The 27984-nt window shown below is 36.7% G+C and overlaps 3 protein-coding genes, 1 long non-coding RNA gene and 1 pseudogene across 5 annotated transcripts; 2 read left to right on the top strand and 3 right to left on the bottom strand.

Annotated features, from left to right (window-relative positions):
- The first annotated feature begins 409 nt into the window (after positions 1-409).
- Positions 410-6681, top strand: LOC110730342. The gene is made up of 5 exons (XR_002513027.1): positions 410-1316; positions 4764-5081; positions 5162-5249; positions 5340-5781; positions 5867-6681. It is a non-coding gene; the product is annotated as an uncharacterized LOC110730342 (long non-coding RNA).
- Positions 6682-7286: 605 nt separating this feature from the next.
- LOC110730340 (zinc finger MYM-type protein 1-like) lies at positions 7287-9323 on the top strand. Of its 2 annotated transcripts, none has more exons than XM_021910143.1 (2): positions 7287-7591; positions 8324-9323. In XM_021910143.1, exon 2 carries the CDS (start codon positions 8330-8332, stop codon positions 9287-9289), a length of 960 nt encoding a protein of 319 aa, XP_021765835.1. In that variant the 5' UTR covers positions 7287-7591; positions 8324-8329; the 3' UTR covers positions 9290-9323. The 2 variants fall into 2 exon arrangements, with proteins under 2 accessions (XP_021765835.1, XP_021765834.1); XM_021910142.1 differs by having other exon boundaries at positions 7287-7596.
- Positions 9324-11654: 2331 nt separating this feature from the next.
- On the bottom strand, positions 11655-17786 carry LOC110730341 (palmitoyl-protein thioesterase 1-like). Its single transcript, XM_021910144.1, has 12 exons — positions 17454-17786; positions 15463-15547; positions 14601-14652; positions 14491-14511; positions 14356-14409; positions 14065-14115; positions 13810-13872; positions 13600-13665; positions 13448-13486; positions 13161-13283; positions 12968-13060; positions 11655-12204 (listed from the first exon to the last, which is right to left on the bottom strand). Exons 1-12 carry the CDS (start codon positions 17533-17535, stop codon positions 11980-11982), a joined length of 954 nt encoding a protein of 317 aa, XP_021765836.1. The 5' UTR covers positions 17536-17786; the 3' UTR covers positions 11655-11979.
- A 2520-nt stretch (positions 17787-20306) lies between these two features.
- On the bottom strand, positions 20307-23858 carry LOC110730067 (oligopeptide transporter 1-like). The gene is made up of 7 exons (XM_021909840.1): positions 23798-23858; positions 22821-23266; positions 22433-22530; positions 21773-22345; positions 21375-21642; positions 21076-21258; positions 20307-20930 (listed from the first exon to the last, which is right to left on the bottom strand). The coding sequence occupies exons 1-7, from the start codon at positions 23856-23858 to the stop codon at positions 20307-20309; spliced, it is 2253 nt and encodes a 750-aa protein (XP_021765532.1).
- Positions 23859-24078: 220 nt separating this feature from the next.
- On the bottom strand, positions 24079-26340 carry LOC110730066 (annotated as a pseudogene).
- Positions 26341-27984: the final 1644 nt, after the last annotated feature.

The raw sequence follows: 27984 nt of genomic DNA, 5'->3' as shown, positions 1-27984 counted from the left end.
TATTTTAAATCAAAGTCATACTCCCTCCGTTTTAAATATTTGCTCCATTTCTTTTGGACATGCATGCCGATGCTATTCTTTGATCATTAATATCTTTAATTATCAATAGGTATAACTTCTAACAATTGAAAATTAATAATCTATTCATTGAGATGATTCCAACGAGTACCTACACGACTATATTTTTTTTCTTATGTATAAATTACAAACATTAGTCAAAGCAACTCCTTTTGCATGCCCCCGGTTTACAATAATTTTATTGTACATCGAACATTTTTGTGAAAAGTGACCCTTTTTCTTTACAAAAGTGACCCTTTTTATTACAAAAGTGACCCATATTTTTACAAAAGTGACTTTTTTTTTTTTTTTTTTTTTATTTTTTTTTTATTTTTTTTTAACAAAAGTGACCCTATTTTTCACAAAAGTGACCTTTTTTTTCCCACAAAAACAGTATCAAAATAATAAAAAAAAAAAAACACAAAATGCAAAAGTTAACCCAATGGCTCTACTACTTTCATCCCGTATCTTTATCTCTCCTCAAAACTAAACATTTCCACCATTAACAAACCTTCAAATTCTCTCTCCGCTAACAACGCCGATAGCGCTGAAACCATCGCCGATTCCACCATTTTCAACCATCTCACTGAGCAAAGCGACGATGACGATGATTCTTTCTTCGAATTAGAGCTCACTTCACCTTCTTCTGACTTCAAATCTTCTCTCTCCACTCCTTGCTCAAAAAATTCAGTAGAAAACATCTATAATTGTATAGAAGAGAAGGAATCTGAGTTGAAAATCAAATTAAATCTCAAAAATTAAGGGAAAACAAGATGAAAATGGAAGAGAAAGAAAGAGAAAGTAGAGTAGAGCCCTTTCCCTAAATAATGTTGGGAAAACACACAATTCCCAAATTACCGCTAATCTTTTTTTAATTCCCACTGTACCGTCCACGTCAGCGGTTCAGTTGGAATTTTTTTAAAAACCGGTTTATTAAAAAACCGTTACTTAAAGTAGCGGTATACGATTAAAAACCGCTACTTGAAATAGCGGTTTATTTAGAGAAACCGCTACTTCAAGTAGCGGTTTGTATTTACTAAGTATTTTTTTAACAAAATCACGTCTCTTTTCCCTTGTAAAATAAATCAACTGAATCATCTCCAAAAAAAAAAAAAAAAAAAAAAAAGTCGACACTCCTCACCATCATCAATCCTCGCGCCGGAAGTTGTAATCGCCGCCGTCACCGACTTGCTCACGGTTGTTTGCGGACACTATGGCAGAGAATTAGTGGAATTGTTGTTGGGTTTGCTGAATTACTGGTAAGTTGCTCGTTGTTTGTGCCCTAATTATTTTTTTAATTCAATTATCAAATTAATTGATTTACTTTTTATGAATTAATAGCTTTCTTAGTTTGTTCTTGTTTGTATTTAGCTTTCGTTGCTTTTTGTTTGCTGTATTTATAGTTTGTTGCTTTTTCTTTGTTGATCCCGTAAGCATCTTCATTAAAAAAAAATTAAATTAATTCTATGCTAAATTAATTCAAATTAAGTGTGTAGTTTTAGTGTTGATGTTAGGACTAATTGAATATTATTGTAGTATGCTTGCTGTAGACTTGTAGAGTTCAATCTCTTGGTTTCATAAAAAAAAAATGAAAAACAGTTGTTAGTTGTCTCTTTACCATCAACATTAAGCAATTACATGGGACCATATGCATACATGAAATATTAAATTGTTAGTTGTCTCTTTCTTAGTATCTTATCATTTTGCTGGGACCATTGGCTTTGATTGTATCATATTTTTTTACTAGGACCCATTAACAGCTTATTTGTTTTAATTATATAGAGGTGTTTGCATGCTTCATATAGTATAAAATATGGAATGCCAATGAATGCATAGTGTTAATTTAGGATTATTATAATTTAACTAGTTTAATTATTAGTCTTGTTATTAAGTTTGCTGATGATTAACCACCATTACATGTGTGCAAGGGGGTTTCTAAATAAATTTATATTCGTGCCCGTCTTATTAAAATTTTGCAAAACTAATTTCTTAAATTAATCATGGTGTTTTTAGAATGAAACATGGAGGTACCAAACTACCATCTATATTGTTATTGGGGTGGGGAAATTAATCACAAAGATGGTGATTTAACGTATAGGGGTGGAAATCAAAAATTTGTTTTTGTAAATCATGGGATGACATATTCACACGTTCTCAACAAGCTATATGAAGAATTGAGTATTGATCCTAGATTTGTGGAGTTGAAGGTGGTTATGCGGTATCCTATGAATGGGGCATATGTCGCAATTCCATTGAATGACGACAATGCTCTTAGGGCTATGTGAATTGCTGTGACTCAGACTTCTTCTATCGCAATGCAATTGTACATTGAACAGGTTCCAAAGGAGCCAGTTGTGCAAACTGTAACTGGTTCCTTTCTGGAAACGGATTATTTTTGTAGTATGGAGCAACCAATTTCCCTTACTAATCAAAGTGTGGGGATAGGCTCATTCACAAGAATGCTTGTTGATCCCGAATATGTCAATGAACATCTTTCAGAGATTAGGTCTCCGACCTCATTGCCTAATGTTGGAACCTCAACAAGCACACAACCACAAGCCATTCTCGATTCTCTTGACCCAAACAATGTTGATGTTTTTGGGGATGTCGAGATGAATGATACTGATGAAGATGATGATGAAGATGTAATTGAAGCTCGTGATAAGGCAATTAAAGATAGCGCTCCTACTACAGACTTCAATGAAGTGCCGCAAGGTGATCCACGTTTAAATAACTCATGGATGACTTGGTTAGGAAATGAGACATATAACACGGGTGGGGAATTTGAGGTTGGACAACAGTTTGATTCATTGCAACAACTGAAAGATGCTGTGAAGTCTTACTCCATAGTTAGAAATCAAACCATTCGAGTTGTGGAGTCAGAGCCAGAGAAATATGTTGTTGAGTGCAAGAGGAAAGATCAATGTAGTTGTTCGTGGAGGCTTAGAGGAGTGAAAGATCCAACACTATCTACTTTTAAAATTGTTCGGTACAACGACCCTCATGCAAGTAATTGTGTTAGTGACATCGACTCCGTGGATCATAAGCTACTAACTTCTGAGTTTGTTTGCAATGCTCTTTTAGATGTCCTTCGTGTTGACCCTTCATTGAAAATCAAGACAATAGTGCAACTTGTGAAAGAGAAGTTTGAGTTCTCAATAACCTACAAGAGAGCATGGTTAGCGAAACAAAAGGCAATAAAACTCATTTATGGGGATTGGGAGGGTTCATTTCAAGAGTTGCCTAAGTACATGCAAGCGTTGAAGGAATCAAATGTTGGAACTGTTGTTGAGTGGAGGTTGTTACAGAGTACAGTACCTGGAACTTATGTTTTCCAACGAGTTTTTTGGGCATTCAAGCCATGTATTGATGGATTCCGTCATTGTAGGCCCCTTATCACTATTGATGGAACTCATTTATATGGAAAATACAAAGGGACTCTACTTATTGCTATGGGAACCGATGCTAATTTTCAATTATTCCCCCTTGCGTTTGCGGTTGTTGAAGGAGAAAACAATGATAGTTGATCTTGGTTCATGGCTTGTATTAGAGCTCGGGTAACAGATAGAAAAGGTCTACGTGTGATATCTGATAGACATGCTGGCATTTTAGCAGCAATGGATGAGGTTGGAAGTGGTTGGGATCAGCCCAATGCCTATCACAAGTATTGCACACGTCACTTGGCTTCTAATGTGAATTCAAAATTTAAAAGAGTCGTCATAAAGAACCTTTTTGAAAAAGCAGCTGATGCAAGGCAAAAGAAGAAGTTTGATCACTACATGAACAAAATTGGTCACTTGAATGTAGAGGCTCGTCGGTACTTGATGGAGATTCCATACTATAAGTGGTCCATCCACCATGATGGTGGTTTAAGGTTTGGTGTGGAGACTACAAATATGTCAGAAGTTTTCAATGCATGGAGTCTTAAAAGGGGCTCGTTGTCTCTCAATAACTGCCTTAGTGCAAATAACCTTTTTTCGAGTTAACTCCTATTTTGCAACTACACGAAGTTGGAGTAAAAGAAGACTTGAAGAGGGCCATGAGTTATCAGAAAAGGCTACAAAGACAATAGAGGCCAACATGGAGAAAGCCATGCACCATGAGGTTGTTGCTTTTGACTATGATGCCATAGGGTTGTATCAAGTTAGGACAGGTCGTGGAAGGAGAAAAGCTGGTAAAGGTGGTAACTCCCACACTGTGAATTTGATGAGAAAGACATGTACTTGTGAGAAGTTGAAAATATACAAGTTACCATGCTCTCATGTCCTAGCAGTTTGTCGGCATTGAAGCCTATCACACTCAGATTTTGTGGATTCTTTTTTTAGGACCGCCGAATACGGACATTCTTACTCGAAGTGTTTCACACCAGTTCTCGATCCTTGCCATTGGTCCACTTACAATGGGCCTAATGTTGTAGCCAACCCAGATCTGAAAAGAGGCACAGGCCGACGATCTACTAGAATCAGAAATGAAATGGATGAGCGTCCATATCGTGTCAAGAAGGCATGCAGTATTTGTCGATGACCTGGGCATAACAAGAAGACGTGTCCTATAATTAGTGGTGGTGTTGGATCATCTGGGTAATGACCATTAGATATTGCTAAAATGCTTAAATTGTGTTCTAAAAAATTGAAATCTTATTTATTATTATTATTTTTTTTCCTTATACATGCTTGAAATTAATTAAATTTCCTCTTATCATGCAGGTCCCATGGATCCGGTGATTCGACCAGGCCCAATTGATTCATCTGTTCTACGGTTGCAAACTTCCCATAGGAGTCATGATGTTTGGAGTGGTGTGGCTGATAGAGTTTTGTCAGTTAGGGAGCATGTGGTCAGTTTGGGACGTGAGTTGAGGGTAGAGGGTGGAGTACTAGACTATGTGAAGCGCATTGGGTTTTACGGTGTGCATAGAGTAGCAGGTGGAGGGTTTTTGCTTGACCGTTCTCTTCTCACTGCGTTGGTTGAGAGGTGGAGGCAAGAGACACATACTTTCCATCTTGTGTTGACTCCTTGGCGTGCAGGTAGTGTATTGCTTACAGTTATAGTTCTTACATTGTTGTCCCTGATGAGAACTAAGAATTATTTTTAACTATTTTTACAGTTGGCTACGTGTACATCTTTCGTGTGCGCATACTGCTTCTGGACTCTCATACTATCGAGATGCGTTTGACCATCAACAAGAGGACCAGGTATAATCGTTGTTTTGTTATGCATTGGCATTTGTTCATTGTAGTAGTTATATTAACTTATACAAATAACATACCTATTTTGGGAATTAGATGATTTGGCAGCCATATACCGAGGTGGTTATGGAGCGACTTCCAGAGGTTTGTCGCTCTTTGTCGCTCTGACATTCACATTTGGCGTACACGCGCCCCTCTTATTTGCTTTGACGTCGTTGAGTTCCACCTCCCAGATCGAGTCATGCGTTAGTTCGGGTTAGAGCAGCCGATCCCAAAGGCAGTAGACACGGACGTTGCTCTACACAAGAAGGATCGAAGGGGACAGCGTAACTGGGAGATTCAACATTCGGACCATGTACATGACTGGGGTCGACGAGAGGCATTAGTAGTCCAGGGTAACACGTTCACTGGGACTTCTTCACTAGTCATGACAGAGTACATGGCTTGGTACCGTCGCATCACGAGGTCGATCATTACTCCACCTTCGCAGCCACGCCCCCCAAGTCATTACCAGCCATCTAGCTCTGACCTAGTACTTGTATGAACTTCATTTCATTTCAATTACAAAGTAGTTATTTCTTTTTGAATTCATTGTACTAACATTAAAACTAACTTCAATGCAGGCACATGCAGTTGCTGATTTGCACGCGAAGCTATCGGGAGCTACTTAGACCATCTCTGATTTGCCACCAGACAAGGCTCTACCATTTGCCATTCAAATGATACAAAGTCTTACATCATTTTGTGGGCAGACCTTGTCTAGGGTGGGGGCATTCACACCTTATTGAGCAGCCTCGAGTGTCCACCTCGCTATCTTCTTCTGCTTCTATTGTGCACACTCGGCCGATTAGACCACCATCCCATCGTGGTGGTCATTCATCACGTGCCTTTCGTCCACCGACTCCCATTCGCTCTCCCTTGCATGCTCCTTCCCCCTCTCCCTTACACGGTCCTTCTCCCTCTCCTACAGTTTGACATCCAGTTGTCACTTCTGCTCCACTCTTTCCACCTCCCCCACCCTCTCCTCCTCCTCAAACTCTACTTGTTTCTCCTCAACATACCATCGTCACATCTCCTCCACTAGTGCAACACCAGTATCAAAGAGTTCGATGGCGTGGAAATAGTAGGTCTCAGCTTGGAGTTGGAGTTGGCCTACATGATATTCCAGAGGACGAGACAACTACATCACCTTCATCATCACTTCATGGGAAGAAGCAACGTACGAGCTAGGTGTATATTTTGGTACCATTGACATATGCTATTTTGCAAATGATTAGTATTTTAGACTTTGTTTATAATTAATATTTGATAAGTATTTGACATTGCTCTTAGATTACCTTAATACAATTTTGACTTCCATGGATTAGAATGTTTAAGTAAGTTGTTATTTGTGGTGGTTGTGTAGAAGATATGGTATATGGACTTTGCAGGCTGAAAATAGTAGGTTTTAAGGTTTTACAGGTACACTTGCAGGTTTTTTTTTTGGCTGATTTACTAATATTTTTTTTTTTTAAAAAAATTACAGCAAAAACCGCTACTTGAAGTTGCGGTGTCTATTATATAAACCGCTACTTCAAGTAGCGGTGTTCAATATGTAAACCGCTACTTGAAGTAGCGGTGTTGTAAGGAAAACCGCCACTTTAAGTAGCGGTTTATGAAATTAAAACCGCTACTTGAAGTGGCGGTTTTCCTCACAACACCGCTACTTCAAGTAGCGGTTTGTTGCTGGACCGAGAAAAAAAAAACCAGTTTGTTCTCATTAGCTTACGTGGACGGTACGGTGGGAATTAAAAAAAAATTAGCGGTAATTTGGGAATTGTGTGTTTTCCCAACATTATTTAGGGAAAGGGCTCAGTAGAGTATGAGGAAGAGAGAGAAAAAATGTTTGTCTTAACATTTGCCAACTAGAAGTACCAAGCACGTGAAAGAATTTGGTAACAAATTACTTTCCGATTTGTTACCGACTTACCGCCATTCACTAGTTTTATGTACACCGGGTTTTTTTGAAAGTTTGTGTAGTCAAAATAGGATAAATGAATAGTGAAAAAATAAAAATGGAGCAAGTATTTAAAAACAGAGGAAATACTAAATTATTGTGTCCATACATGTTAAAATATACGAGTAACTTGCATTTTGTTCGAGTCGGTCCGATCAACTTTTGACCCCTCAAAATTAACATTGTACATTAATACATTACACGGAGTACAAAATAAAGTTTCATTACCGAGAGTCCTGCCCCTACATAAGAGTTCCAAAGCTTCATACAAAAATTTAAACTACACTCACAGACTCACAGTCACATTTGCTCGCAGCTCCTGCCCTTTCATTTCTGCCGCCCGAGCCATTAGGTCAGGTGATTCCCACAATTTCCATTAATTTTCAATTCTTTCGTATTCTGTCATTTTCCTTTGTTTTCTATTGCACTGGCATTATCTGCAATTTTTATATAATTAAACTAGTAAAATGTGGATGAATCATAATCTTTAAACCCTAATACCCTGCTCAACTTTGGTTTGTTATATTTTCTAATTAAAGTTTTATGCTTTATATCTTGTTAATTACTGATGTTATTTTCTAAAGTAAATTACTTTGATATTTTTTACATTTTTTGAATAAAGATTGCATAATTTAGACTTTCTCCATTGTTGTTGTTTTTTTTTTTTTTTTTCTTTGTGCCCTTTGGACTTATTCACTAATTTTAAATTACTTCATCATTTATTCATTTGTGATTTTTGGGTGTGAAATACTTCGTATATGGTTGCATGGGATCTTGCCGGATGTGTTTATATATACGTTTATATTTTCAAAATGTCAAAGTTTTTAACTTTAACCTAAAAAATTAAAGATATTAATAATCAAAGTTGTGCATTGGCAAACCCGAAACTTCAAATATGTTGCAATTGAAATAAAATAGGATAAAGTATGTAATTTAGTCCAATTAGTTGAAAATTGTGGTTAGTAGAGGGTTTGTGAAGGAATTATGGAATTGGTTGGCATTAATCACTATGTTGGAGAATGACAGGGTTTGTGACAGTAGTTCTTATTGAATTTATGTTAAATTTAATTTAATTTTTTATTAGGATGTGATGGATGACACTCCAGAATCAAGAAAAACAAAGCCAGAAATTACCTTAGTGTCTATGTTTCAGAAGAAATTTAAAGCCATGGAAATGACTCCTGCTTTACCAAATGCAACCCAAGACAGTGACAGAGATGGAGATGGAGATGAAGATTCGTCTTCTTCTTCGCAAAATAGTCAAGGAACCGGAATGGAATCAGGCAATTCGAATGCTGATAAATTACCATTAGCCGAGAATGGCCAACTTGTTGAAAGGGATCAGCTTGTTGTTGAAAGGGATCAACATGTTAAAACTGAGTATGATGCTTGCTTGGCCATGTCTCTTAAAAGTTTGAGGTTTCTTCTGCGCCAAGGGTTGGATTGTTGTGGTCAGGAGGAGCGCTTGGAGTGGGATTTTAATAACGTAGGGAATTTTATTGAACTTATCAAGTTGTTAGGTTCGTTCAATGAAGATTATCAAAAGGCTGTTTCAGAAAATGCTTTGGAACATTATCAGATTACAAACCATGAAGTTCAGAAAAATCTCATCACTGCTTGTGCCAAAGCAACAACTAAGCTTATTGTTCAAGACCTCGGTGATGACTACTTTGGAATATTAGCAGATGGGTCTCATGATAAATTCCATGAGTATCATTTGTCTCTCTATTTGCACTATGTTGATAAAAAGGGTATGGTAATAGAACGGTTTCTTGGAGTTGTGTGGGTTGATGGTTTTGCTCCTGAGTCATGTAAGGCTGCCATTGATTCTTTGCTCAAGGAGCATTCACTGAGTCCATGTAAGATTCGTGGGCAGAGCTACAACGGGGCTAATAATTTGGCTGGTAACTTGAATAGTGATATTAATGGCCTTAAGACTTTGATAATGAAAGATTCTCAATCTGCATACCATTTTCATTGTTTTTCTCACCATATTCATTTGACACTTGTAAATGCTGCTGGAAACTGTGCCGATTTGCAGTATTCATGAGACTTGCTGATTTGATGACCCTGATTAGAGAATCTTGTACATGAGTAGAAATGCTTCAAGAAGCTCAGGCTCAAAAAGTTCTAGAGGCGCTGAGATCTTGTGAGCTTGAGAATAGAAAAGATGTGATTCAAGAGTTTGGCTTACAGAGACCTTATGACAGCTGGGAATATGATCACTTTAAAACCCTATTGCATGTTGTTACCATGTTTCCTACAATCCTGGATGTCCTTGACCTGATTGCTGAGGTCTCAAAAGTAGAATACCGAGTGAAAGCTGAAAGGCTTTTGAACTCATTTTTATCATTTGAATTTGTTTTTGTGGCGCACTTGATGATGAACATATTAGGGTACACGGATGTGCTACATCGTGCTTTGCAAAGTAGGGATCGTGGTATTGCCAATATCATTATCCTTGTTTCTGTGGTTAAGGAGCAATTTCAAAAGATGAGATCAGATATTGGATGGGAAAAACTCTTGAATGAAGTCTCCTCATTTTGTTTAAAAAATGACATTGAAGTTCCTGATATGACTGCTGATTATGATCCATCTGGAAGATTAAAGCGTTTTGTCAAACCGGAACCGGACACAAATCTTGATTATTTTCGAGGAAATATTTATTTTTTTGTTATTGACAAAAGCATTCAAGAGCTTAACAATTTGTTCGATGAGACAAGTATGGAATTGCTTTCTTGTATGGCTTGCTTGAACCCAGCTGATTGCTTTGCTTCTTTTGACAAGCAAAAATTGATCAAACTCGCCAAGTTTTACCCCAGTGAATTTTCCTCTGTTGATTTGATGGGCCTTGAGTATCAACTTCAAAACTTTATCACTGACATGAGGAGTGATAATAGATTCAGGAATTTGAAGGACATTGGGGAGCTTTCAGTGAAGCTTGTAGAAACAAGGAAGCACGATGTGTACTGGGCTGTCTATTTGCTTGTGAAGTTAATGTTGATTCTCCCTGTGGCAACTCCAAGCATCGAGAGAACAATTTCTGGTATGAACCATGTAAAGTTTAAGCTGCTGAATAGTGTAGGTAGCCAGCAGTTGTGTGATTCCTTGACCACTTATGTTGAGAGGGATGTCTTTTCTGAAGTTCTCGATGATGATATCATAAGTTGCTTCAAAGATATTAAGGCTAGTCAGGATTAGTAGCGACTTTCATTTCCTTATTTGTAATTCATTTTGCTTAAGACATTAGCTTTAACTTAAAGTTTGCATGACAGAAGTACAAATTTCAAGCTATTATCTTATTCATATTACTTCTGTTTCAGCTGTTTTTTTATTCTTCCTATATTTGCTTTTTTGGAGGTGCCAGGGATAGTAATATGACAAGGTCTTGACAAATATGGGGATCTAATTGCACGGTGCGCCCCTGAATTCAGTATCTAATTCGTGTAAATAACTTTGTTATGCTCCAACTGTGTGACAGCTGAAACAAGTGCAGGTTTTTCGTGTCTAAAATTCTTTCATGCTTGTGCTCTATAGATCATGATGCAAACTGCTGTACATTTCTATAATCCCTGGTTCTGCAGTAACATTCTGTATAAAAAAATTGCAGTTAATTTCAGTTGTTTCTGAGTCCCTTGCATTTACTGATTTAAGCACAACAACATTAGTCAATTTGTTCAGATCAAAAGTTGAATATATTTTCTATACATGCATGTGGGTTTCTGAAATGAATGAATCACAGCAGGAGATCCAAGCTTTCGCTTCACTTATATTAGAACCATCTATTTATCATATACAGTTCGCGAAACAACGGACAAGAGATACCTTCACCTCCATAGAAGCTTGAACTGGAAATTGTTCTGTTGCTCAAGCTTTGAAATTCCTTACCTACCCATTATGGTTTTCAACTTGAATATCTGAAATCTTGTAGTGCAGCAATACTTAATTACCAATATTTAATACTCGGCCACAACTCAAGAATGGGATGACCTTGGGTAGTCTAAAAATCTCTCAATGGTTCTATAAAGATGATCATCAATATCTTATATATCTTCCCTGGACAAAATAAGAAAACAACCCCCCTAAAAATATGAAACATCCTGCCATACATCAACAGATTTGAACATGTTGGTTTTGGTACTTTAACCCAGCAATCATCATTGTTCACAAGAACAAGAGTTGTCTCATGTCTTTAAAAATGCAAATAGCAATAAAAAAACAGTATACATAGATGGTTGTGGAAAAGTAGAGTATATGTAGTTGTACCTTACAGGCTTACACTATAAATTAAGATCATTTGTTGGCTCATGAGCTTACAAGGTTCAAGCACATGGCAAAGTAACTTTGCTTAGTATGCACAAGGTACAACACTTGGCTAGATTCATAGCCAATTCGAAGCAGTGTAGTGAACAGAGTTAGCTAAAACAGAGTATGGAATACTTTGTATACATAATTAATGTACTTCAGTATATATCTTGTCAATTGAAAGAAGACAGCATTCATTTTCTCTTGTATTAAGAGACTTTGCTAACAACTGATTAGGAAATTTCTGGCCTAAAGGAGTTTGATGATATGTATAATTTCAATAGTTTATACACAGAATATTGCAATCCAATTGTAAAGGACCGTGGTCTATAATAATCACATGAATTCACTGATCCTGCAAAATCCCCACTAGCTAATTACAGAAATCAGTGATTAACAATGGCCACAGCTGTATATGGATAAATACTTCCATCATCAACTCTCATGAATTTGAGTTTTCAGCCTTCTTGTAAGCAATCCACGCGCAATCTTGAACTTATAACTGTACTTCTCATCTTGACTCTTCAAGTAGGGAACAATGTGTTTTTTCATATCTTCATGTGAGATTCCAAGATGATTCCCAGCCACACTAACAAACTTAACTCTACCAGCAACATCAAGGGTTTTTAAACCAATCCAATCTTCAGTGTACAGCTTTGTCTGCAACACACACACAAAAAGGTAGAGGAACGTCAAACTAACTAATGTACAATTACATGCAACAATATGATATATAAGATCACATAGGCTGAAGAACAGCTGGTGGAAACTCCAGTCCAGGAGTTGTTAGACAATCTCCATCACAAAATTTATTGAAAGAGACTGCAGGGCATATAAATAGTTGAACACGTAACATAGGTGATCTGGTAATAAACCATCATACATCAATTCATGAATAGGTAAAGGGCATGCAGCTTTCTCACAAAGATGACACTTAGTATTGGCGGCAGTCAATGGTCATTATTGTAGTTAGCTCAGTGATGCCATTTCAAGCTCTCTTTAATTGTTATCAAGTCTATGCCAGGCAAGCACAAGGTTTACATACATGCCAATATATACAACATATATCTTCCACCACTGTAAGGAACCTAGCCAGAAAAAATTTTCATTGACCATTAATTTCTAAAATAAAGATTTATTAAGTGGAAGTAATATCACTACATTTTCTTGGCAAGACACTTTCACAGATTTGTAATTAAATAAATTTCATGTTACATGACAAAAAATAGTCAAGACCTACAAGACCTTAGGAGTCCAATAAAACTATTTTTAAGGGATGAAACATTAGAATAAAGAAACAAAGATTCCACTATCAATGAAGCCAATTGAGGGTCAGATTTCCAATATATAAAAGGCAAATCTTGATGCTTCTATGCTTTGCTTATTTGAGCTAGATGACTAACTGTGTCAAAGAGAAACATACCTCCTGAGGTGCTAGCAAAGGGCTAAAAGCGCCATCTGGATAGTATCCAAACCAAGAGGTTTCTTTAGGTACCAAAACCGTGTCATGCTCAAACTGTAATGGCAAAAATGTAAGTAAATTGCTGCACGTAAAACACTTCAACCAAAATAAAAATCAGCAAAATATTAAGAAATTTCAAAGTATTCTAATGTACCATAATCAGCACCAAATTTTTTAAGCTGCTGAAACGTTCCTTGTAAGTTGAGTTTCTCTCCTCTGGAATTTCATTGTTAAGTTTTGGGAGAAACCTACACTTTTCTAAGTAGCCATCCATATTCTGAAAAAACAGAAGAAAACACAGATTAGATGATGCATAAATTGGCAGCAAGAAGGGAACATTATGGGCATGATTCACAAGGTTCCACAAGAAATTCCACTGGGTCAAATCAACCGAAAGAAGTAAGTTACAACTGAAGAGATAAATAGTAGAACTACACTTACATTTGGGATTTTAAGATAACCACTGGGAGCCAAATGAGCCTGAAAATCCACAAGATTTTCCAGTTTAAGAAGACTGTAATTAGAAGCACCAAAGAAAATACATAACTCTGAACAGAAATAACATGTTAATGCAATTAAATAACAGTTGTGACCTGAACGTAATCTGAGTAAATCTCAGATTTGATAAGCACATCTGCAAGCTCGCAGAAAAAACCAGCCTGCAAACAAATGCATTTACTTTAGTAAGGGCATAATACAGATTACACAACTCATACAGTAATAAACAAGCAAGCAGTCTTCACCGATGCAATCCAATTTGAGGTGATCATGACTAGGATAAAAGAAGAGACAAATAAACTTACACCACAAAGAGGAACAGAAGCAATGCCAGCATGAGGCCCCCCCAATGAGACAAAGTTCCTAACCTGTTTCAAGCATCAACTTAGAATATTTAGTATTATATTCAGGGGCAGAATCATAAATGAGGAAGTACATGACAAGCATAGGCACCATGGTTGCATGAAGATGAACAGAAACTTCTGATGCAAGATGTGCTAGGTAAGTAATAAACCAAAATAAAATATCTTCATATATTCTTTTCTAATCCTAATTCTTACCGGAGGCCCTCCTTCACAAAATTCCACAACACCTCGCCCAATCAAGTTGCCCTACAACAAAAAGTACAAGTGTCTCAGAAAGAAATAACTGAAAACTGATGTTCAACACTGTTACACTAGAAAAATATCATAGATAGATCAAATTTGCGTAGTATTCCCTTTTAGATCAAACTAGAACAGAATACAGTATCTAAAATTCTTCTTGGGAACAACAAGACATAACACATAATTCAATAATTCAGCAACTTAAGCAAATCAGTACAAGAGTGGCAGCAGTGTACATAAAATTACCTGGGACAGACCAACTATGTTGTAACCATTACTCAACTCTTTCATTTTCTTCACCTATTGATCAATAACAAGTTAGTCAGAGAGTCAAATTTCAAACCTGCACATGTTACTGCCAAGTACCAACAGCTTTCTCACCTTGTCACAAACAATTTGTGTCTGCAAGGCAAAAACAAATCTAAATTAGATTAAGGTTGAGTCAAAGAAAAATATTGTTTAAAAGCTTCTCAGCCTCAATTTCACTGTACCTGATCTTCAAGAGGATTAAACCAGGAAAACCAGGATCCATTACCAATTTCTCTGAGCAAAAGACAACAATAGGGATGGATCAGTACACACATCAACTAGTTGTAAAAAATGAGTTTTGCAGTGCGTGTGTCATCATTTCAAATAGAATGACTGACTAACACAAGAGAGGTCAACAGAGGAAATAGCCATGAAAAAACCATATGTACTGGTTGGACCTTTACTATCTTACAAGTGCGATTGAGATCGAGACCAAAATATGACAATGACACCAATTTCAGGTAAAAATTTAAGGACTTGAAGAGAATCTAAGCATAGATTAAAGGAAGACACAGTCACAATATTCCTTTGACTCCCTCAGATCCATACTCTGAGCTAATGAATCACTAAATGCATGATTCATTGTAAGAGGTATGTCCACACTGCACACACAGAGCTTACCAATTGAGCCCATTTACTAGAATAATATCTTACAAGTGTTCTCAGGCTTTTGCCTATATACAATCAGAGTTGGGAAATACCGCTATCTCCTGATTTTATCCTCTTTCCCAAACCTTATTATCCAGGGATCAAATTCAGAATTTCCAAGTAAATTTGACAGGTGTACAGCACATATCAACTAATTAACAAAAAATAACATTGTTTGAAATCAAAAAATGGTTCAAGTTTCCCAAAAAAAAAAAAATCTTATCTGTTGCAAAACTTCCAAAATCCTTAACGTCAAAAAATTCATCGCAATTTGGTACCAGATAGGGTAACATGCATAATTTAACATGCCAGAAAACAAACATAAGTAAGATGGCAAGTAGTCAAACAGGCCAAAGTTCAGAACACAAAATAAGCAGAGAAAGGGAGAGGACATACATACAATATCCTTCTGATTCTGACCACTCACTCAAGAGCTTAGTAAACTGCTTCATTCCACGATTTTTGCATTGATCTCCAATTCCTACAAGATACATCATCTAAACTGAGCAAGTAACTGGAACATGAAATTTGTACCACAATCCACAAATGAATCTTAAAAAAAAAAAAAAAAAAAAAAAAAAAGATACTGTAAGCTGTAATGATAAAGTCAGCTTTTCTGAGACATTAATATATTAGTCATTACTTCGTATTAAGGTGCACAGGGATCTGTATGGTTTTTTGTTGGTATAACACAATAGTAGAAATCTTGAGTTGTTGGATTCTTTAAAAATCATTTTTTATTGGACATTCTTCCCAATTGGTAAACTAGGGTAAACTACAGAGTGAAAGCTTATGGATCAAAACATGTGCGTTTCATAGTACACACATAGTTGCAATTGCTTTATAGACAAACCTCCAAAGGTAAAATCAATCTTGCAACATTGCATGCAGTAAAATGTGGAAACCTTAAATAAAAATTCCTTTCAAAACAGTTATCCATAACCCAAATAAAATTATAATTTTATAATGCTTGTAATTTGCATGTCCAACATCAACAGAGAAGTCACTGTGTTTTTTAAACTAAAAATTTGTTATTGCGAAAGTATATTAATTTTGTATTAAGTTAAGGGAGACAAATAGTTTAGACTTCCGATCCAATATATAAATGATGGTTTATTAATTGAAGTGATAATCATGTATGTCTCGTTACTAAACATTCTGATGTAATTATAGAAAGTATGAGAGCTGAAGATAACCATATATCCTCAAAAATTATCCTTTCCAGATACTTTCAAGCTTCAGTTGTTGGTAAATTCATGTTTTGCAACCAAAGAGGGCAAGAGAATGAAAGTATGAAACAGCATAAACTACAAGAATTACATGACTCTTAACACATATTAAAGGACAATGTAAAATCCCAAACTTCAGTTACTATGTAAGGTCCCCATGTACTTTCAAAATTAACACCAAATTTCTGAAGAAACTGAAATGGGTGCCCCAAGTATGAAAGGCTCCATAATATTGGTCTATTGGAGTATTGGACGAGAGAAATATTACATTTCACCTAAAACATAAATCTCTGCTCCCCCAACCCCCATCCACCGGGATACTCTGCATTGTAACCTTCACACATTATACATTGACCAAATAGGACAGAATGTATCTTACAGACCTCTTTTCCCTTCTTCTACAAGTTCTTTACCAAGAAGCAACTCATACGCAGATAAACTTTCGATCACACATCTATCAAAGCAATAAAACCCAAAAGTATCATCCCCTACATTGGCTACTTACCGACAACAAAGTCAATATTCCAATTAAAAACCTTCACAACGGAATACTCCGTACCATCTAATTATTAATCAAAACAATATATTCCATAGGCATTCATCCCATATGAATTTTCTACTCCGTGTTTCGGTAAGTCCCATACACCATCAGTTGATTAATCTGGTCATTGACTTCAGTTCTCAATTTGCATAATAGTCCACCAAGCCGATTGCTCCGCCACGACAGGGCGGAACTAACAATCCTCCAAAACCTAACCAATCACCCAGTATTATCATTCAACTAGACACATGTCACATAAATTTGCCCCCTCCCTCTCCCTAATCACAATTCACTCATACCCTTAATAATATACAGTATGTTGCAACCAAAAACCTAAATTTTGACATCAAACCCTGAACTAATCTTGCATATTCTCTCTAATCAACAGTACAGCCAAAACCTAAAACAAGACATTAAAAACTCAATTCCTCACCTCAGCTTGCATAATCACATCAAAAAAACAATATTCAAGCAAAAGGGTAATCAAACAATTGATAATTAAAGTCAAAATTAACAATTCTAACCAACAATGTTTAGAAAATTGCATATACCTATGAAAATCAGTAAAATCATAACATTATATAAACTTAGAGAGAGAGAAAAAGATAGAGGCGTACCATGGAGTACAATAAAGGGAAGAGATTGAGACAAAGGAACAAAGACCAAGATTATGCAGAGAATGACTGCTGAAGATTTCATGATTTCTTGGTCGACGTTGAAATTGTTACAGTTTTTGTTTCATATTAGAGGTTGTTCAAACAGTTGGGAAATGGATAAAATGATGAAATGAAGAAGAAACCCACAAGTTATCAGCTTTAAACAAACAGTGTATGATGTTTCCAGATGACCAGATGCTGTAATTGTGATAGAGAAGGGAAAAACAAGTTTTTTTTGGGGACAAGAACAAGATGGACGAATTTTCAAACAAATGGATTAAACATGAAATGAATGAATTAGAGAGGGCCCCAATATGTATTCTACACTCTTCTCCCTTTTTAATCCGTATACACAAAGGTTAAACCAATATTACTCCGTATTGGTGTGTCATTAAGGTGATGTTCTATTTTACTCGTATTTATTTTGATTTTTTTTCATAGGTATCGAATTTAAGGTTCTCAAAAGTCAACCTAATCCGCGTACACGAGCAAGACTTCTTGAAAGTGGAAGGAGAGAATAAGGAAATTTTCACTTCGAATTGCCTCTAATGAGCATTGATTCTACAGCGTCAAAATTGTTTTTTTTTTTTGGTGTTTAAAGAACCATCAGGGCCGGGAGGGGGGTTAGAATCGATCCCAAAATTTCTTAAAACCGGGAGGAAAGCTCTAACGTTAAAATTGTGACTTAGGTAGTATCATTTTGTGAGATAACAATAGTTATCACTATGGAGTATTAGTCTATTAGACTAGGGACAATGTATTCCTAATGCAGTAAAGCCTACCGTTGGATCTAGCCGTGCTAATTTTGTAGATAATCATAGGACATAAATATGAAGATTAGCACCTTAATTATAACTTTTTTTAATTTCTATTTTTATATTATCAAGTTACATTGTATTTATGTCCAAGTCAATAAGTCATAGTACGGAATAATTGAATAGAGGGAAAGGCTTGCCGTGGAAGTATAAATGTAGTGTTGTGAGACAAAATAAATTGTCTCACAACATAAAAAATTATAACAAATATACTAGTAAGAGTGAGAAAGAAAGAGAGAGATAGAGAGAGTGAAAAAAGGGGTGGAAGGAGACCCACCTTTTTATCAGAAAGGTTTCACATGCAAAAAAAGATAAAAAATAATTGGGATCACAACTATTGAGATAATATTTTGTACCACTGAGAATTTTTGTAGGTATCACTAAAATTGTATTGTGTATCACTGAGTGTGTATTTTGTACCAGTGAATCTCTAATGATATTATTTAACAGTCTAATGAGACATTTGAACCATTTTTGATATACCATTGAAATTTTATTTTGTACCACTGATAATGTATTTTGTACCACTAAATCTACAAAGGCAAAATTTAAATCCCACATAAATTGACCAACATGCCCTTGTGAGACACTTCTACATGTCTCTCAACCCTCCGTTTGGTATGCCTCTATTGTCCATTTGTCCTATTTAATGAAGACAGAACTCCGTTGTCCTATTGAATTTGGTAATCAAGCCAATAATTGGAGTACGGTCTCTTATTAATCCACTAAACTATCTATCTTTTTCACATTCTTCATAATAGTTCACATTGGACTTGTAACATTAAAGGGCCTGCCGAGCTGGGGAGAACTATGACCCCCAATACTTAACTCATACTTCGTATAAAGAGCAATTTAATTGGTGTGACTTGTCAATTTACCATGTACATCCACGTTAGGTGTTTTGTTATGTATATGTAGGTCATAGCAAATATTTTTGCAATCAATTTTTGGCTCAACTTTTAGAGAGGTTGCCTCAATCAGTTTTAACAAAAACTTAAGAATGTTCAAAACTCTTACTTCATTTTTAATTTATTGGCTAACCCATCAAAGAAATATTTCAGTACATAAAACAGTAATATGAATAAAGAATCAAGATAGTAAATTCATTTCTATGGACTTGGCAAGTAGTTGGTTTTGCTTTAATCCATTTGAAGTACTAAAGCAGAAAGGCTGTCAACTCTGAATCTTCTCCAACATAATCACAAGATCTTCTGTTGATATGCCTATTTATGCCATGACCGCATTCAGTTGGCAAGCAACATCTCATGACTTGCTTTGTATTAAATGTATACCACACCTTGCAACGGAATTAAAGGTCATATAATCCAAGCTATTGATCATTTCGAGTTTATACGTAATTTTGTATGTTATTCAACAATAAATTTAAGACTGAAAGGAGTACTGGGGTATCTAGTTATTTGTTCCTGCAAACTTCAACTAACTGTTACTGGTATAATATTGCATTTGGGAATAATTAGCAACAGTTACAGAAAGAATGCTATAGCACAATGAGGTTTCCAACATTAATGGTTTATCTAAACTCTAAGATAAGCTATAAATCTTTCTGACATACTACTAGTTTATTTGCACAAATTATTTCCTTGAATTACAACAATCCATGGCCAACAACTTTCTACTTCCCTTTGGGTTACGGCAGAAAACATGTTTATTTTCTTACCCTTGTTGCTATCACAGTTAAGCACTCAACTATTGCAAAATTTGCAAGGCATTCTTCTTGATAAATCAATCAAATTGATAATTGTTTGCGAATTAGCGCTACAAAAATAGTTTCACTTGTCTAGTCCATTATATACACAAGAAGCAACCATTCAATTACTCGAATGAGTGACAGAGAATTTCAAAAACGTATTAAGTATTGTATTAACTAGTCCGTCTAGATACTCTAGAGAGAATCTTAATCATCTAACATAGATGTACACTTGACATTTTCTTCAGATTAGTACTTCTACTTTCACTGTCACTGTCACCTAAAATCATTCTATCCTAGAACAGGACATCCCTCAACTCGAACACCAGGGGCTGTAGGACACTTAGCAAGCGGGCAGTAATCGTCTTGTTCTAAACCCCACCATTGAACACCAAATATATCCTTGGTTTGCAAACAGAAGTAAAGCAGTATTCCCATGAAAGCAATGCCTGCTTCTAAACCAGCAGACAATATATAGTTGTACCTCGCCCACCATCCTTTGTATGCTTTGTAAACATAGTAGTTGAAGAAGATTCCTACAACTCCCCATGTCAAGTAATTGATAGACCGAGCAGGAGGCATCATCATCGTTGCTGATACGATGACAGGTATGTTGATGAGCTTAAAGAATTTAAAGTGAGGGTACTTGCGCGATAGAAACCATCCTGGAACAGGCAAAAGAAATCCAATGAGGAAGAACCAGTTCAACTGTGGGTAGTTACCGCGATTTGTGAACATTTTGGCTGGTCCAATGACTCCCCATATGATCGATGCATTGTAGAAAACCTCTTCGTCTGGACATGTCCAAGGACTCCCGTCAGGAAGCAATGTTACATTACAAATGTTCTCGACTGTTGAAAGGAGCCACCATGTTGTCCCAAAGTAGACTAAAGATGCTACCACAGTTCCAACTAGCTGATTCATTTTTATGCAAAAATTTGTCAAAATTAGGCCTAAAATTTTTAAGTGTTAAACCAGGAAAACAGGATATGATCTGAACTTCACAGTATCAGAACAACATACATTGCAAATCCGTAATTGAATTCGGTCTAATGCATACCTGGACAATGAACATAGATCTAGGAGGGATCTTCATGTAGTGTCCTAATTTAAAGTCTTGAAGGAGCCAAAGTGCTTGTGTCATGCTAATATAACCATATGTCTTGAATGCTACATTAGCAAGGGGCCGCCCCGGATATATGTATCCGATGATCAGCTCAGTTATCACATTAAGACCAGGTGTCTAAACAAACAAGAAGCAAAATAACAACAATTAGACAAGCTTTAATAAACACACACTTCACTGAAAATTAACTAAAAAAAAATATTTGTAAAAGCAGGGCGCGGACAGATTTATACTATGTTTGTTGTAGCAGTTATGATGCCAATTGGTAAGGTGAAAAATGCAGCAATTCCACAAGCCATTATCAACCCCCACCACGGGAGTTGGAGCTGTTTAGAGAAGCCTTCACAAGCAAGCAACGACAAGGCGAATGTAACGGCTAATAGTATGTGAAACCACCACTGAGGTACTTGTGCATAGTTTCTTTTCATTATTCTGGAATGTACATCAGAAAATTCACCACTTTTCCCTGAGGCTGTTTGGCTCCACAAGCGCCATATTGACCTGCACGCGTTTTTTTCAACAACATAAAGTCAGTTTAAACATTAATCATCCGTTGTTATATGCAAAAATCACTAATTGCATACATGAAAAGAACACTAGAAAATCACAAAAATCAGCAAAAATGACTCACTTTCCATGGAAAAGAGCGACATGTGAGATCGTAGCAGAAAGTGTAGCAAAGCTGAGTCCATAGGTAAGGGCGAAAAAGAGACTAAGGTAGAGCTTGCCATAACTATTGTAAGACTTAATATCCAAGCTGAATGTATTTTTATCCATGACTCGAGAAACATTGTACATATGGCCAGTATGATCAAAAGTACTCGAGGAGATGAATGGAAACCTCTTAGCCTCATATGCATTCGAATAATAAGCAGCAGGAACAACCAGATACGCGACTAAGAAAAACCCGGCCATAGTATTTATGATGGCATGACTTGGGGTCGATAAGGGACTTCCTAAGAAGCTTATGACAGCATTCCAATCAAAAGAAAAAGCTCCTATCCCAAGTCCATGAAGTCCTGAACCCATTTGTTGCATAAATATGTTCCTCTTCCATAACCAACAGAGGATCGAAAGACATCCAATCGAAGGGAAGAGGTAGCCAGGGACAACATAATAGGCAAAGCTTGTTGCTATAACCATGAGAAAGAATTGTAGTCTAGTTAGTCCTCCCTTTGTCCTTGTGTCGTTTTCGTGTAAGGTCCTGTTAATTAAATAAGATCATTACATACATACACAATTAGCTAGCAATTAAGGTGTTTATGTTATGGTATAGAATTAGCATATGAACCTGAACAGAGAGACTTGGACTAGATTTGATGGCCACCACATATACGGGGAGTCGACTAGGTATTTTCTGAATAGACCAGCCCATCCATACCCAAGCAACTACATAATATCAACCATTATAAACCAACAATGTTAGATAAACTCAATTACATTATTTATATACATCAAACTCCATAGAAAAAGTCATAAATCATGTTCAATAATCAACATTAACGCGATTTTATGACCATTAGACTGATCTGTTGATTGGCTACCTAAGGAGGAGTGTACATTAGTACATATTCTAAGATCATATTACTCTTAATATGAACATAAGCCTAAACATGTAAATAATTTACGCGAAAAGACCCAAATCAAGCACAAACTGGAATATGTATGTACATATATACCTGAGTGGTAAGAGCGAGCAAAATGGCAGCAAAAGGACTCATCTCTCTATGATAAAAAGCCTTGACAATGGCGATAATACGAGTAGTGTAAACACCACCAGCACCACAACTAGCAAAAATGGTGATCAAAACATGCTCCTTCAAATTAAAAGGTCCAGGATTCAAAGAAAAGGACCATTTTGTCAAGGGTATAAAGATAGGTGTTGTAGGTAATGTGGCAGCCATTAGCCTTCCTATTGGTGTAACAGCAATTTGGGCTGCTACTGATGATACAGACAACGGGTTTTGTCGAAACCCGAAAAATTTGTTTACAAAGGCCAGCAGGATGCAGGACACTAGGCCTAATACCCATGTTCGAAATGTTAGTGCAGGAAGTGTTGGATCGTCTGTTGTGGAAACTGTTAGCCTCACTTCTTCTATTGGATTGTCGTTAATATCTTCTTTCTCTGAAAATAAAATATATAGTCAAGCTTCAAGCTAATAATGTAAAAGCTAAAGCTATGCATTTATTCAGAAACAGGGGCGTATAATAAAACATATTCCTGAGTTTCAACCATCAGTTTAAACTTTTGGTTGAGTTGGTCCTTTGACAGGGTTGATATAAAATAAAACCATGAAAAAACGTACATACACATATAATTCAAGAACTTATAATATTAAGAACGAGATGTTTATACCGGTATCTATGTGAAAAGACGAGTGATTTTTTAACGGAGCATTGGAATAGGAGGTACTACCAACCTCATAAACCATATTTTCTCCTCTCCAAATTGCTCCAAAAAAATAAAATTCTCCAAGGTTTCTATATAATCCCTTTTAAATGTAGTTTGTTAACTAAAACTGTTTCTCAGACAAGTGAAGATGTACATTCTATTTTTGGCAATTGGAGCGAATCTCTTGGCTTCAACAACTGTTGTTAGTTATTTGAATCTCGATCCTTAAACTACTAGCCTACATGATGCTACAATGTAACTTACGCTGTCTTTTCTTTTCTTTTCTCTTCTTTCTTCTATTTCTCTCCTTCAATTCCGTGGACATTTGTAATAATATACATAAGCTATATGATAAAAGTAAAGCATAAAACTATACAGAATACAATAATTTGTAGGACTATAATCACATTTTTAAGGATCACAATAAACATCTCAAAAGTCAAAATATATAATGTTTGTAAGATTGTCTTGGCTAAAATTGCTCATTGTAAAATGTATATACTAGTATATTCACAAATAGTTCTTTTGAGTCTACAAATGAATACAAACACACATTTAAAAAAAATAATGGACAACATAATTTTAGAACCTCCTTGTAGTATTTTTACTGGCTAGTAGTTTCAGGTAACTTATTTATATAATTTGTCACATGTTGGCACTCTAATAATCCTGGCTATTTTATATGGCTAGATAAAGTATTTAATAATTACAATTAAAACACACACACACACACATAATGAACTAAGCAATTCTAGCTTGAAATCCTAATTTACATAAGCTGAAATCGCGCATATCATGAGATAACAGGGCAACCATCAGCCATAATTCCGGGGGCAGAAGGACAAGTAGCCAACGGACAGTAGTCGTCTTGTGGCATTCCCCACCAATTCGGCCCATAGATGTTATTTCCTTGGAGAATGTAGAGGAGCATCCCCATGAAAGCAACACCAGTATCCAAACCAGCTGCTAAGACATAGTTGCACTTCGCCCACCATCCCTTGTACCTAGAGTACACAACAGTTGAAGAATAGTCCGACTAGTCCCCATGTCACGTAGTTTATAGACCGAGCAGGCGGTATTCCTACTGCTCCAAGGAATATAACAGGCATGTTTATATACCTTATCCATTTCTTTTCAGGATACTTTCGAGACAGAACCCATACAGGGACAGGGGCCAGCAACCCAACCAGGAAAAGCCAGTTTAGCCCTGAATACACTGAGTTTGATCCAAACATTTTGGCCGGACCAATAACTCCCCATATGATTGATGCATTGAAGAATACGGCGTCATTTGGACATGTCCAAGGGCTACCCTCAGGAAGATTTTCAACGTCACATATGTAATTAACTCCGGAAAGGAGCCACCATGTTGTGCCTAAGTATACTTGTGATGACACTATGGTTCCCACTAGCTAAACATGCCATAAAACAGGATTATTTGAGTTATGAATTAACAAACACATTGCAACTAAATAAAAACGGAGGATGTATAAGTAAATTGGTGTTAGATATGATTGATACCTGTACAAGAAACATGGACTTGGGAGGAATTTTCAAGTAATGTCCCAACTTAAAATCTTGGATAAGAGTGAGTGCTTGAGTCATGCTTATATAACCATATGTTTTGAAAGACACATTAGCAAGAGGCCTTCCCGGAAAAAGATACCCGATAATAAGCTCGGTTATCACATTTAGTCCAGGTTGCTGTCGAAGAAGCAGAGAAAACAGAGGAATAAGCACATAAATCACTCCCAAACTTACAAAAAGCTTACTTAACTAGCTTATTATGAGTGAGACAAACTAGCTAGTATAGTTGTATGAATCAAATTTCAATACATACCATGTTTGTTGTAGCAGTTATAATGCCAATGGGTAATGTGAAAACAAATGCAATTGCACAAGCTAAGATTAATCCCCACCAGGGAAGTTGAATCTGCCCACCAAAGCCCTCACAAGCGAGCAACGAGAGACCAAATGTAACGACTAACAGTACATGAAACCACCACTGCGGAACTTGCTCATAATTCTTTTTCATTATTCTGAGATGCACATCCGCATCCTTTACCTTAGCCCGAGTTTTACTCCACAACTCCATTATCGACCTATATATACATAACAACAAACAATGAATTGGAATTTTCAAAGGCAATATTCACTGCTGTCAAGACTGACAGCTAAGATATATAAATAGTGATGGTGGGATGGACTTACTTTCCATGGAAGAGAGCGACATGTGTGATGGTAGCCGTTACAGTGGCAAAGGACAACCCGTAGTTCAAAGCAAATAAAACACTCATATAGAGCTTGCTATAGGAAGCGTAGGCTAAATTGTTGAAGGTGAAGGTCTTACGATCCATGATGCGAGAAATATTATAAACCTGACCAGAAATGTCGTACGATCTCGAGGAGATCAAGGGAAACCTCCTGGCCTCGTAAAGATTTCCATAGTACGAAATAGGAAGAATTATATAAACCAACAAGACATATCCGACCAATACGTTTATTATGCCTGAAGGAGGAACAGCAAGAGGATTGCCAAGAAAGCTAACCACGGCACTCCAATCGAACGAAAAGGCGCCTATGCCAAAGCCATGGAGACCAGATCCAACTTGTTGCATTGTCATGTTCTTTTTAAATATCCAACATAACACTGAAAGACAACTTATTGAAGGAAAAAGGTAGCCTGGAACTATGTAATATGCATAACTAGATATGATTGTTATGAGAAAGAATTGTTGTCTTGTAAGTCCACCCTTTTTTCTCTTTTCCTTCTCGTGCAATGCCCTGTAAAACCCGAAAAACTCCATGTAAATAAAACCACCAACATAAGTTCATTCATTAGCTACTACATACTTTCTTTGTTTCTTTATAGGTGTAACATTTCAATAAAATGAAAATGTCACAATAGTTGCAATACAGGAAGGTTTTTATGATAAAAATTGCACTAATATCTTTATTTAATGTTCATGGTCTACTTTATTATACTTACAACCTAGTATATTATATTATGTGACGTCCACTTTTCTTAAATACCGTGATAAAGTGTGTGTTACAACTATAAAGAAAAGGAGAAAGCATATATATATACGAAAAGTAAAGAACCTGAAGAGGGAGACTTGAACAAGATTCCCCGGCCACCACATGTACGGTGAGTCCACTAGGTACTTTCGAAATAGACCAGCCCATCCGTAGCCAAGTAGCTAAAATTACAATTCATTCCATTAATCAACATATACACAAATTCATCTAAATACACAAACACCAAAGAGGTAAACAAAAAAGTTATGTACCTGAGTAGTTAGTGTTTCGGGTGAAAACAATGGGACCTTGCCGAAGGTCCGCTGAAACGGAGAAGACTGGATTCGGTCCAAGTTATGTTGGGCCGAAGGTTTCCTGCACAGTAAACACACGTAAACTAGCCTCGGGGGTGTTGCCGAGGAAGGCCCCTCCGATGCTAAAGTCAGTACAATGTGTAGAAAGAGAACACTATGCAAGAGAATTAGATGCTTGAGGCTTTGCTTGAATATATGAGAATATATGAGAATGTATGAATAATATGTGAATCTGTGAATTAATGAATCAATACCTGAATGTATGAATATTGGTGGCTTTTATACCTCTTCATACATGGAGAGGTTGGGCTTTAGCCCAATTGGCTTGCTTTGAGGGCTGACCTTTGACTTTAGCACAATTGGAGAGTTGAACCTTGACCTTGGGCTTTTAATTGGATCATTTAATGCCTAGGCCCAATTGGACTAAATTGGACCCAAACAACTTGCCCCCCAGACCCGATTTGGAAGGATGACGGGTCGGGTTTGATTTAATTCAGAAAAGGAGGGAAGTAAATGATTAAATTAATCCAAAAATTTGAATTTAAACCGTAATTAATGAGATAACAACGGTGAAGGCGGATGATTGTGGAAGTTGGACAGATAATGGGCAGTTTAATCGCAAGATCGTGTGTTTAACGGTTACTTAGTGGGGTATTTAAGAGAAATTGAAACGCGGACTCCCCGTATCCCATTCCTGGAGATATAAACAGAGGCGCGTCATCTCTCCTCACTTATTCACCAACACAAACCCAGAATTCTCGAGAGAAACCAAGAACCCGCATCAAAACTTCGCAAATTCCCCGAGCATTAAGCTTAGAAACTGAGACTTGCCACTACGAACTCGTAAATCGGCAACTTTCGCTTCAGATTAAGGTAAATTCCTTTGATTTCAGTTTATTTTTCTTCGAATTCGAACTCCTTCCCTTTTTTTTCAGCTTTTTTCTTCGAAATAATCAATGGCAAGAGGAGTTAGAGGTAGAGCCCGTGCTCCAAGAAGAGCAAGGCCAATTCCCGATCCTAGGAACAGGATTGGGACCTGGAATGGACAAAGGCCAGAGTCTGACCCTGCTGAAGGGATTAGGGCGACTCCAATTTCCTCGGCTCCTCCTCAGAGAACGG

This window comes from Chenopodium quinoa, unplaced genomic scaffold (assembly GCF_001683475.1).
Source record: "Chenopodium quinoa cultivar QQ74 unplaced genomic scaffold, ASM168347v1, whole genome shotgun sequence".
Lineage (NCBI taxonomy): Eukaryota > Viridiplantae > Streptophyta > Magnoliopsida > Caryophyllales > Amaranthaceae > Chenopodium > Chenopodium quinoa.
The sequence above is the reverse complement of the archived record's forward strand: the minus strand, read 5'-3'. Positions and strand labels throughout refer to the sequence as shown.

Excerpts from the sequence above, each read along its gene's own strand:
- LOC110730340 (XM_021910143.1), top strand. The coding sequence starts at position 8,330 with ATGGATGACACTCCAGAATCAAGAAAAACAAAGCCAGAAATTACCTTA.
- LOC110730341 (XM_021910144.1), bottom strand. The coding sequence starts at position 17,535 with ATGAAATCTTCAGCAGTCATTCTCTGCATAATCTTGGTCTTTGTTCCT. Across the intron at positions 15,548-17,453 it reads TCCCTTTATTGTACTCCATG|GAATTGGAGATCAATGCAAA; the intron begins GTACGCCTCTAT and ends TGTATCTTGTAG. Across the intron at positions 13,873-14,064 it reads TTTGTGAAGGAGGGCCTCCG|GTTAGGAACTTTGTCTCATT; the intron begins GTAAGAATTAGG and ends TGCTTGAAACAG.
- LOC110730067 (XM_021909840.1), bottom strand. The coding sequence starts at position 23,858 with ATGTCCACGGAATTGAAGGAGAGAAATAGAAGAAAGAAGAGAAAAGAA. Across the intron at positions 22,531-22,820 it reads TGCTCGCTCTTACCACTCAG|TTGCTTGGGTATGGATGGGC; the intron begins GTATATATGTAC and ends GATATTATGTAG. Across the intron at positions 20,931-21,075 it reads GATCTATGTTCATTGTCCAG|CTAGTTGGAACTGTGGTAGC; the intron begins GTATGCATTAGA and ends AAAATGAATCAG.